Genomic DNA, 12,610 nt, shown 5'->3' with positions numbered 1-12,610 from the left:
TGATCAATGCCTGTCAGTTTATGCACTGCCTGTCTGTGTGATCAGTGCCTGTAAATGTCCCCACTGCCTGTCTGTGTGATCAGTGTCTGTCAGTGTATTCACTGCCTGTCTGTGTGATCAGTGCCTGTAAGTGTCCCCACTGCCTGTGTGATCAATGCCTGTCAGTGTACTCAGTGCCTCTGTGTGATCAATGCCTGTCTGTGTGATCAGTACCTGTAAGTGTACCCAATAACTGTGTGATGAGTGCCTGTAAGTGTCCCCATTACCTGTCTGTGTGATCAGTGCCTGTAAGTGTACCCACTGCCTGTCTGTGTGATCAGTGCCTGTAAGTGTCTCCCCGCCTGTCTGTGTGATCTGTGCCTGTAAGTGTACCCACTGCCTGTCTGTGTGACCAGTGCCTGTCAGTGTATTCACTGCCTGCCTGTGAGCTCGGTGCCTCCTCTGTGTGTTCTCTGTTTGGGTTTGTATTTGCGCGCTGTTTCGCTCTCGGCCGTCGTTTTCCCCCTGGCATCCAATGGAGGAGCAGTTCTAGTCAGAACAATGGAAGAGCACTGGCCAATGGGTGAGCGCAGTGCCTGCGTTGTGGCCAATGGGAGTGCGGCAGTGACTGTGGATAGTGCGCAGGCAGTGAGTGCGTTCACAGCCATTGCAGCGAGCGGCTGTCGGACAGGCAGTGTGTAAGATAGAGAGAGACAGCGGACACTCGACAATATTGACGGCTAACATCCACCGTCTCCTAAACCGGCATGTCTTACTCTCTTATTCTACTTTACAAAGGGGCGCTCTTAGAACGTTCGGATTAAACTTAAAAAAAAATTCCCCTCAGCCGCGCTGTTTAACATGGCTGACGGCGGCTGAGGGAAAGCCATTATTAAACAGCAGCGCGTCGAGAGCGAGTTGGGTTCAACTTTTCCAAACCGCGTCTGGCGCCGCGGAGGTGGCTCCGCAGCCGGGTCTGTGGGCGGCATCGGGTGGCCCGGGCTCTGGGCTCTGCAACCGTGCGCTTTTTGTCGGGGTTCCGCGGTGTTAGCGGGGTGAAATGTGGGCTGTAAGGCGAGCTGGGCTGTGTGTGTGCACCTCGCACTGACGCTGCTAAGATGGAGCCATGTACTGTACTGTACTGTGTGTTAGAGGCAAGCGGCCATTCGCAGCTCGAACACTAAACTATATGTACAAAGCCCACACTATAACTATATACCACTCAGCGCAAAGACCACAGGCGAGAAAAACACACCGAAAACGGGCGCCTGCAGATTGGAAACGGTCCGAAGGCGGTGTTTGGTGATATTTGAAGGGGACTTTCTCTCATGAAGAAGGATTTTTCAACATGGATGAAGAAATATTGTCGTTGTTGTTTGACCTCTTTCCTTTTTTTTGTTCTCAGCCATTGCTCCAGTCTACAGCTTGAAGTACAGGCACTTCGCCACGCAATTTCAAACGGGATAAAATATTTAGAACGGATTAACTTTTTAAAAATAAGCTTGGAAAATAAAATATTTTTTTAAAATGGAGATTTTGTTTTTTCTCAATTTTTCTTTTTTGTTTTTCATCACCTTCACCAGTGGGGATTAATGTCACTAGTAAAAGCCACGAAGTGATCTGGCAAACAGACTCGTGTTAATTTTGTATTTTTTTTTAAACTTTCCAATATAACGGCGTGAAATGTTAGGTGGGGCTGTGATATCCCGGAAACATTTTTTTAAAAAAAGGAATAAACCAGTTCAGGCTATTTTTTAAACTTTTAAATCAAAGTTTTGCTGCAGATTGGATTTACGTTCAAACAAAAATTGCCAGGTCGGATGCATTTCATTTAGGCTGTTTGAAATGGTGCACCGTTCGTTCCCCACCCCCGTCCCATACTGAAATATGTGGGCGCGGTTGTTTTTCATATCTTGTGAATGGGGTAGCAATTTGCTGTTTCGAGAAGGGTTAAGATGAAAGGCAATTCTGAAGAGTGTAACAGTTCTCGTAACAGGCAGACGCAGGTAATTTAAGGTACCAAGATAGCTCATCTGTATTAGCATCACAATATGCTATCAATGTCTTATAATAATCCGAAAAGTTCTGTTTCTTCTCACTTGAAACGAACAGTTGGCTGTATTCTATTAAATTAAACTACGATCCTAAGATTCATCCCTTTTAAAAACAGGAGCCCCTCGCCTCAATTTCATTTTTAAAAAAATCTTGAGTGCAGTGCAAGATTAAGAATCGTGCTGAATTGAATTAATCGTTTTCCTGTTCTCCAGACAGAAGCCAAAATGGCAAGAGGTGATCCAAAAAAACCCCGAGGCAAAATGTCCTCGTATGCATTTTTCGTCCAAACTTGTCGTGAGGAGCACAAGAAGAAGCATCCCGATGCAAGTGTCAACTTCTCCGAATTCTCAAAGAAGTGTGCAGAAAGATGGAAGGTGGGACGTTCACGTCCATGTAACTTGGGTTACACATTTATTTGCTAGATTTAAATATTTGGTCATGCCCTGGAAATATCGGATTTCGGTTAATAATGTTGATAGAGGCCATTTAGCCCATCATCTTCAATCATGCATCTAGAAAATTGGCAAATATTTTCTTCCCCACCCTTAATTTATTATCCATTTGTTTCTTAATATATATTCAGCATTTTCACTCTGGAAATTCTTCTGTACGAATTTACATTGGTGTTGAATTTTCCACTGCACTTGCTTTGCTATTTTTCTGGACCAATTTAACTTTAAAACAGTATCCTGGATTAACATCCACAATGGTAGAGTGTGCTTTAGAGTAGTGGAGGATCACCTCTGCACCTTCTGAAGTGAATTGCCCAAGTTTTTGTATTTATTAAGTCTGACACTAATCAGTTTTATGCTTGTTAACTGCAGCGTCAGAATGGTTCTTTTGTATCTAGGTGCAGAATACTCTTTACAGCTTCTGTGCTTTAGTTTTTTTTATATATGGCACAAATGTGTTTTTGCTTGAAAAACATACTTTAATATTACATGAATCTGATAGGTACCACCTTTGCCCTAATTTTTGGTTGATGAAAATAACAAGATGGAAAATGTGTTATTGGAACATTACTTTCCTCAGCTGGAATTGGATTAGACTTAGACAGTAGAAGTGAAAATTCAGTTTTACAAAATCATTATGGATGGTGGCAAGAATGGGATCAATAATGTTAGATATTTTAGTTGCCAAAAATGTAGCTTAAGGTTTTAATTTGTTTGGTCAGTCATTAAAATCTTGCATAAAGTAAATGTGCAGTTTTTTTTTGTGATGTTGTTTTAGTTAAATTCTTTTACAGTCCATGACGAGTAAAGAGAAACTAAAATTTGAAGATAAGGCGAAAGAAGACAAGATCCGTTGGGAGAAAGAAATGAAGAATTATGAGCCACCAAAAGGTGCCAAGAAAATGAAGAAAAAGAAGGACCCTAATGCACCAAAGAGGCCTCCGTGAGTTTTCATAAAATGTATTCTAACACAGTTACAGAGCAAAATGCTTTCTTTGCTAGGAATCTGCAATAGAAACTATATTCAAGAAACATTCACTTTGTTTCCAGCACTAGTCAGTGAAGTGGCAATGTTTAAATGCTCAAATGCATTTTTAATAAAAGTTCCTCCATATAACCATTGTGCTGAAGCTTGTGCCCTTTCTTCAGCAAATGGGACAGCTGCTGTCAGCAATATCCCCAAAGCTACAAAGAAGCAAGTTGGTTTAATGTTCCGTGCATTTACTTGGTAGATCAGTTTACAATTTCATATTGTGCAAGTTTGCCTTTTAATACTTACTTACTTACTGACTCTAATTGATTTCAGATCTGCTTTCTTTGTGTTCTGCTCTGACTGGCGCCCCAAAATTAAAGAGGAAAATCCTGGAGCATCAATTGGAGATACAGCCAGAAAGTTGGGTGTGCTTTGGAATGCAACATCTGCAAACGAAAAGATTCCATATGAAAAGAGGGCAGCAAAACTCAAGGAAAGATATGAAATGGTAATGTTTGACCAAAAGATACTAACTTTTTTTTTGTTTCCCTTCTACCCTTGTGCCAAAATAACATGATGGTGATTAATGTGTGATTTTAATGACCTTTTAAATTAGCAGATTTGGAAAGGTGTGGGGGGCAATAAGATAGGAGGGGTAAGAAATGTTTGCAAATGAGTAATACTGTTTGGATATTTGGATGAAAATTCCTGATGTGATTCTGCAACCTAGCACATTTCAATGTTTAAACTTGCCATAACCTTGTCAGCACGTACTGATGCTGTATCAAGTCTATTGATGTAGACAGCATTATCAGTCAAAATTTTACCAAATATTAAATTCATTGATCTTGGCTAATAGTTACTGTAACCAAAATTGGATATTTACTTACCTATTGCTTTTAGCAAAACTTCTTTAGTTGAGCTAAAGAAACATTCTTGATTTCTAGGATCTTGCAGCGTATCGTGCTAAAACAAAGTCTGATTCTACCAAGAAGGCTTCAACTGCCAAAGTAGAAAAGAAGAAGGTGGTGGAGGAAGAAGAGGAGGAAGATGAGGAAGAAGAGGATGAGGATGAGGAGGAAGAGGAGGAGGAGGAGGAAGAAGATGACGACTGAATTTTATTCAACTTTCTTCCAGCAACATTTCTCAGCTATAGAGCATTTACCCTTGCCCTGTACACACTGCTTCTTTTTAAAATATATAAGGCTATGTATATGAGAATTTGATTTTAAACTGTACAGTTTATTTTTGTTTTGTATAGTTAACACACTATAACAGTGTCTTTGGGTGATCCAAAGTCTCTGTCCTTAATGGTGTTTTGTTTGATGCTTGCCTTGGTCGGTACAGTGAAGAGAATACAAAATGGCATGGTGAGAGCAACTTCATGTTGACACACATCACCAACTGGCTTTGGGGAAGGGGCAGTTAATTTGCTTTTGAGTTGTTGTAAGGTTCTTGGTGTATCAAACATTGTGCTAGAATCTGAGATTGCCACACTGTAATTGCCTAAAAATTGCAGCTTTGTGTTTTTGTTGATCTTTGAAATGCTTACAAAATAAAACTTTTTATTAATGCTTTCCACTTGTTTTATTTTGGAATATGATGATTCCTATAGCCTTCAATCTTGGGTGGCTGCTTCAAGGTGGCTCAACACCTTTGCAATTAATCATCAGACTTACTAATTTAGAATCATAGAGATTTTAAAGCAGGGATCTAGCTGCTCCACACTTAACAGCAGTAGAATAGACTCACTCAATGGGTGGGAATCAGAAAGCTTCCCAGGCAGATCTGGACTCAGGCAGGCCCTCTCTCTGCTGCCTTATCTGTGTATTGTATAGAGCCATTTACCGAGTCCTGTCAGGAAGGACATGAGTCTGAGTGGGATGGCTATTCCAGACAGTGGAGGCCTGCAGGTCAAAGCCTCCCTGGACATTGGTGATATTGCCATTTTCTGCTCAGATCTGCTGTCAGTGAACAGACTCATGAGCATCTGCAGCCAGTTTGAAATGACCTTTGGAGTAAAGGTCATGGGCCGACTGATCTTTTATCCTCTTCCCTGTAGGGTCAGATTACCTGGAGGTGCTAGGAATATGGTTGAGAGGGCCTGGGCATATGCCAGAATTAGAGAGGGGTGTATCACAAAGCTGAGCCAGAACCTGGGCTTTTGGGAGCACTCCTCCCTCTCCATTGCAGGTAAAAACTTAGTCATCAGGTGTGAGGTACGCTCGATGTTGTTGTATGTAGTGCAGGTCTGGCCCATTCCTTTTGCAGTTACCCAAGCCATCTTCCACTTCATCTGGAGTCTATGATGGACCGTGTCCATAAGTACATCAATGTACAAAACTCTGGATGAGGGGGGAAGAATGTACCCAACACTGCCCTCGTCTTGATAGTCATCTTTGTGTGTAGCTGCATCATGCTGTGCGTAGACCCTTAGTACACAAACACCAAGTGTCACTATGTAAATGGGCCAGATCTGTGCTCAGTACCGAGATTCTACCTGTCCTGATGTTGTGCAGATGGGCCTGGCCTCAACATCACAGAATGCTCCAAGTAGTTGGACCATTCCATATCACCTGTCTTTTGTAAGAAATTTGCAAAGGAAAGCACCTTTGATCACAAAACCATAAGGACGTGGTCAGCACATAGTATCCTCGTGACTTTGTGGGAACAGGAGAGGGTGAATCCTGTCAGATTGTTCCCTGAGCAGAATGCCTCATCACCAGAACTTTCTAACAAGCACCAACACATAGCTGGGCTGGTAATTAGAAAGGCACTACCTGTGATATCCTTCTTATCTGCCCAGACTTTCTGCACCAGCACATGCTGCCATTAAAGTAGCTATTGGGATGGGGTGGTGGGTGGTAGAGTCATATACCTCCTGCTAGAATGTGCCTTTGCAGAAGGAGTTTGGAAGAAATGCAATGGTTTTTGTCGAGGTTCATCTTGAACAGCTCCATATGCTCTATTGTCTGTTCTCTAGGACACACACTGAGCCAAACATCGACTTGCCCGGAGAACTATCAACTCAGTGAAAAACACTCTTCGGTCTGCCTGGAACCTGTTGGTTTTCCAGTACAAGGCATCAACCTTGACTGAGTTTTGCAGACTGGCACATTCCAAAGTCCAAGACAACATGCTGAGAGATGTACTTAAGCTTGGGGTAGCTGCTGTAAAGGCTCAATGGGAATAGACTACTGTCGGAGGTCTTTCTGCCAAAGTGGAACAGGGATCCATTCAGTTACTGGACCCTCCCAGTGCCTCAAATATATGTAAATAGTATTTTGCATTAGTAAGAAATGTCTGGTTTATTGGAACTGTCAGGAAAGTCAAACTCCAATGTATGTTTGCTCTCCCTATGATAACTGTACAGAAATGAACTGATGTCGAGACTATGGATGTATATTTTATCAACAAAGTATATTTTTGAAATTAAAGAAATAGTGGACAGGGTCAGAGAGCATTGGTTGCACAAGTAGGAATGATGTTTAAAATATAAAATCTTACGCAAAGATTAAGCTGTGGCGGCGTGGTTCTGGTGTTTCTGGTCTGGTTGTCCAGAAGCCAGTTTAATGTTCTGGGGGTATGACTTTGAATCTTTCTGTGGTACATAGTGAAATTTGTATTCAACAAAAACTACAATTAAAAGCTGGTCTATTGCAACCATGTGTTGATTGTTGTAAAGATTCCTCAGGTTGACTAATGTTCTTTATGGAATGAAATCAGCTGCCATTACCTGGTCTGGGCTTCTTGTGACTCCAGACCCAAGCAATTTTGTTGACTTAACAGCCCTCTGAATTGGCCTTGGGACCAAACCAGTTCAAGTATGGATGGACAACAAATGCTGGTATTGCTGGTGCCCCCCCACCCATCTCCACAACATCCCAAATTAAAATAAAAAGATTTTCCATCTGTTGCATGTCCTCAACTATGACACACAGCTCCTGTTTATTGACCACTAGGTTTATTCCCTCAGGTGGCTGCCTGTCTTTCACCACAGGAGAAAATGAGGATTGCAGGTGCTGGAGATCAGAATTGAAGAGTGTGTTGCTGGAAAAACACAGTTGACATTTTGGGCATAAGCCCTTCATCAGAAGTGAAATGTCGACTCTCCTGTTCCTTGGATGCTGCCTAACTGTCTTTTACCATGGCTTGGTCAAAGTCTCGAACATGGTCAATTCAGGCTGGGTCTTCCTGCTGTCAGTAGTGGCTATTATCAGAGAGCCACAGCTCAGGAATCCGCACCTCCATCATCATGGGTTTGAGTGGCTAGCGGAAGGGAAGACTGTGAGGGGTGACAAGAATTTGAGACGTGCTGGGTGGTGGAGGTCTAGTCTGGAGGTTGCCACAGCAATTGGCAAGCAGGGCAGCGGTGGACACCCAACCTGCAGCTAATGCATCTGTCACCTGAAAATGGCAGTGCTTGGACCTGACGTTGTGCACCAGTTGGAGAATGCTCAGGTTGTGTAATGGAATCCTGTCTCTGCATATCTCTGCTCAGATGGAATTTCACATTGGCCCCAGTTGCTGAACCTCCCTCAGGAGCCTGTGCCCCACAACCTGAGCCACCTCTTAGGTATTTGTAGTGTGTCTTATTGCCTCACAAAGAGGCATTCTTTGTACAGGCTGTACATCACCCACCGTGATTCCTACAACTGCTGCCTGGACACATCTCAATGTGCTTATTTGTCACCAGGCGGCAGGGATTCCCAGTGGAGGGTTCTCTACGTGGGTGTCCTCCCATTACTCATGGGAATTGGAGTGGAGGGTATTGGAAGCAGCAGTCTTGCATAAACACAGATGGCAGTGTTTAATGGACTCCCAGCCCAACAGTTTATTTTCTGGCGCTATGGAGTCCATGGATGATATTTATATTGGTTATGGGTGCTTGCATTCACTTTTTAGTTATTTGTAAAATATTTTGTTGTGTTTTTGGTTACATTTCAGCCTCACCCTCCTGATCTTTGGACGTCCAGTGTCCCTATTCCTGTACCAGGAGGCCTGGGTTCAAGTCCCACCTGCTCCAGTGATGTGCAATAACATCTCTGAACAGGTTGATTCAGGGAAAAAAAAGCATTAGGAGATTAAGAAAGTATTGGAACTTTGGGTACAAATGAACTTCAGAAATTTGTAATCGATCATTTCATTGCCATGTACAAGATGTACTCCAGCAACTTAACTGATGCTCATTAGATAGCACCTTCTCTGGAGATAGGGTTTAATGAACATGAGTCCCTGAGGTAAGCTGTGATGTCACTGTGATGTCAATAGTTACACGTTAGTGTTTTACTAAGAAGTTGAACCCTGCACAGCATAAGTATGCTGCTCTGCATCCTTACCATTATGTGCAGTGTGATAATGAACTTTATTCAGCAATTATTAAGCAGTCTGGCCTGAACTTGTTTTATGACTTGAAAAACTCACCTGAGAATTGGATCAAATGTTGTAGCAGTGATGGAGATACCTGTTTTAGGGTGACATTTTTTAAAGGTGACTTTGAAGAACCATGAGGCAAGGTTGAACTCTGAGGCAGAGGCTCCTCAGAAGATTTCCCAAAGGCAATGGCTCAACCAAGTGAGACAGCCTCCCAGCAAAGGAGGAAAAGACAGCTGCATGAGGGAGAGAAGGCCAGCTCTTCGGATGTGGAAGACGAGCGCAAAGAAGGTCATCACCACCAGAAGAAGAGACAGAGCGCCGTAGATAAAGAGGAGGGCATTTCCTCCCAACCAGGAAACAACAGACCCCCCGAAGCCCACCCTCCACCTAGTGAGAACCAGGGGGTACCCACTGTCCCACAACTACAGGTAACTGAAAGCTGTGATCCTCTGACAGTCCCATTGTCAGACACAGAACTGGACGGTGCGGACCCTTGCCTTGGCTCAGTGACACCAGGGGAGTAAATGATCCCAGTGAGGAGCTGGATAGCTACCTCAGCCCAGTGAAGGTCCAGCAGTTCGTGCTCACCATGGGGATGCGGACAGCTACCCCAGAGACAGGACAGTCAAATGGACAATGATAACCCCATAAACTGGGGGTTGAAGAATTTTCCTTTGCTATCGTATAACAAGGCACCCACTCAGTAGGGGGGTTCCGCTGAAGCCACAGCTAAATAATAAGAGACTGGATGGTTAATAAACGGAACTGTAAATAGGATAACTGTAAATTCAATTAATTCAATCTGTTCTTTGTAATGTTAAGACATGCAATGTATATATGTATGAACGACATGACAAATTGTACAGGTACCAAAGATTTATTTCTATGAATAAAGTATATTTTGAACTAAAAAAAATAAAGTGAGACATACCCTAAAGTGGCAGCATGTCTGCACCAACAGAGCAGTCCATGCTCTTTCCCAAATCCATTGGTGGGGATAGACGGACTGACATGAGTGCTTAGATGGGATCTGGGGAAGACAGTTCCACAGGTATAAATTACATCAGGTCCCCACTTAACCTAGCAACAACTCCAGGTCAGTTCTTTATCATATGCAGTGGACTCATTGCTGAAGCAATTTTTTTTCAGGCAAGGTGAAGATGAAACCTCAGTAAATTTCTGATACTTGCAGCGTTTGATACTTATTTCAGCCCTGAGAATCTTATGTTTGCTCTAGCTATGAGTTCCAGAAACCAGTCTCTCAGTAGATTTCATCAGAGGTCTTTTTTTAGATTCCCTATGGTGTGGAAACAGGCCATTTAGCCCAACAAGTCCACACCGAACCTCCGAAGAGTAACCACCCAGACCCATTTCCCTCTGACTCATGCACCTAACACTGTGGGCAATTTAGCATGGTCAATTCACCTGACCATGGGAGGTGGACTGTGGGAGGAAACTGTAGCACCCGGAGGAAACCCGTGCAGAAGAGGGGAGAGTGTGCAAACACCACACACACAGTCGCCCAAGGCTGGAATCAAACCTGTGTCCCTGGCGCTGTGAGGCAGTAGTGCTAACCACTGAGCCACCATGCTGTATATATGGTGCCACTAATTCACATGAAGATTCAATATTAAGAAAATGAGTTGCTTAAACTCTTGACAGAATACTTGCTGATTAATTCCAGTCAGAGCAATGGCTGACCTTTAAGCAGATTGAATGCAAAGCGCAATGCGGGTGTGGGGTTTGAGGACTAGTTCAATGCAAGGCTGAGGGTCAATTTGGACCTATCAGCAAACTAGGACCAAAGATGGTTGCCTTGCTCCAGGGAAACCCACCAAAAAATGAGGACAAGATGGGAACCGCCATTTTGAAGTTTTGCAAGGAGATATTGTAGGTGACAAAATTGTCCAACAGAGGGCGTCCTATACCTTCACTGTGGTAGATTTGAAAACATTCAGCAACCCTGCAATGTCAGATAATCTTTGAAGAGAAATTCAAACAAACAGCTAACTTCCAAAACAAAGAGCTTAGTAAAGTGTACAAGAAGAAGCAGAAGATATGTTAATTACATACCTTATTAATCAAGTAGATTTTGTCAACCAACAGTACAAGATGATGGTCTGAATGAAATCAATAATATTAAAAGTCAAGAATTTTAACACAATTTTTGTTGATTCAGCAACAGCTGTTCATGTATTCCTGGATATTTTAGAATGGTTTATACTGTACGCCTCCAATAATCAAACATCAAGATGCAGGGTCTGCGAGCATGCACCATTTTAAAAAAAATGTTCATGCGATGTGGGCTGTGAGGATTATGTCAAACTGCCTTCTCAAACTACTGCAGTCTTTGGGGTGCAGGGATACCACAGTGCTGTGGAAGGGAGTTCCAATAATGTAACCCAGCAACAGAGAAGAGAAGACAATGTTACTCCAAGCCAGAATGATGTGTGACTTGAGGGGAACTTGCAGCTGGTGGTGTTGCCAAGCACCTGTCACCTTTGTCATTCCAGGTGGTGACGGTCCCAGGTTTAGAATGGTTTGTTGGAAGAACCTTGGCAAGTTACTGCAGTATGTTATCAACATGATACATACTCCTGCCATTGCGTGTTGGTGTGATGGGGGTGAATACTGAAAGGTGGTGGATGGTGTGCCAATCAGCCTATGAAAAGGAATGATTTGTTCTGACTGGTGTCAAGCTTCTTGAGTGTTGTTAGAGCTGCATTCACCTAAGCACAGGAAAGTATTCCACCTTGTGTGACTTCTGTTTTGCAGTTGGTGAACAGGTTTTGTAGAGACAACAGGTCACTTACTTGCAACAGAATTCCTAATGTATGACCTGTTTTTGTAACCACAATATTTATAATGTGGAGTTCAACTATCATAATGCCTTTGATTACCAAGGGGCAATAGTTAGACTCTCTTGTTGGAAGTGATCATTGCCTGACATTTATTTGGCACAAATATTACTTGTCATTTACCAGACCAAGACAGAATATTATGGACACAGACTGCTTCAGTACTTGAGGAATCATGAATGGTACTGAACCTTGTGCAATCATTGATGATCATCCCCACTTCTGACCTCATGATGGAGGGAAGGTCATTGATGAAGCAGCTGGAGATGGTTGGGCCTAGGACACTACCTTGACGAACACCTGCAAAGATATTCTGAAGCTGAGATAACGGACTACCAACAACAACAGCTATCTTCCCATGTGCCAGGTATGAATTCAACCAATGGAGAGTTTGCCCCGCTACCCATTGATGCCAATTTTGCTGGAACTCCTTGATGCCACACTCTCCCAAATACTGCACTTTTATCTAGGCATTCAATCACACCTCTCTTCTGGAATCCAGCTCTTCTGTTCATGTTTAGACCAAGGCTGTGATGAGGTCAGGAGCTGAGTGGCCCTGGGGAGTGTCACTTGTAACTTGATAATACTAATGATGATCCCTTTCATCATTGTGCCCATGATCGAGACTTGACATATGGGATTAATCAGTTGAATTGGATTTGTCTTGTTTTTTGCGCAAAAAAATAATTGGGCAATTTTCCATGTTTTTGGATAGATGCTAGTGTTGTAACTGTATTGGGATAGCTTGCCGAGATGTTGTCAGAGCCCAAAACATTTGCAGTATCCAGTGCTTTTAGCCATTTCCTGATTTCATGTGGAATGAATCGAGTTGGCTGAAGAGTTGCATCTATAATACTGGGGACCTCATGAGGAGGCCATGATGGATTATCTACCTAGCACTTCTGGCTGAAAATAGA

General features: G+C 42.9%; 1 protein-coding gene across 3 annotated transcripts; it reads left to right on the top strand.

Moving 5' to 3' along the window:
* Positions 1-620: 620 nt before the first annotated feature.
* Positions 621-5,036, top strand: LOC132816483 (high mobility group protein B1-like). 3 transcript variants are annotated; one of them, XM_060826124.1, is made up of 5 exons: positions 621-744; positions 2,251-2,408; positions 3,281-3,429; positions 3,793-3,967; positions 4,407-5,036. In XM_060826124.1, exons 2-5 carry the CDS (start codon positions 2,259-2,261, stop codon positions 4,572-4,574), a joined length of 642 nt encoding a protein of 213 aa, XP_060682107.1. In that variant the 5' UTR covers positions 621-744; positions 2,251-2,258; the 3' UTR covers positions 4,575-5,036. The 3 variants fall into 3 exon arrangements, with proteins under 3 accessions (XP_060682107.1, XP_060682106.1, XP_060682108.1); XM_060826123.1 differs by having other exon boundaries at positions 2,247-2,408; XM_060826125.1 differs by having other exon boundaries at positions 621-748.
* Positions 5,037-12,610: the final 7,574 nt, after the last annotated feature.

Source organism: Hemiscyllium ocellatum, chromosome 6 (genome assembly GCF_020745735.1).
Source record: "Hemiscyllium ocellatum isolate sHemOce1 chromosome 6, sHemOce1.pat.X.cur, whole genome shotgun sequence".
In the NCBI taxonomy this organism is placed as follows: Eukaryota; Metazoa; Chordata; class Chondrichthyes; order Orectolobiformes; family Hemiscylliidae; genus Hemiscyllium; species Hemiscyllium ocellatum.
Note: the sequence above shows the minus strand (reverse complement) of the source record. Positions and strands in the feature narration are given on the sequence as shown.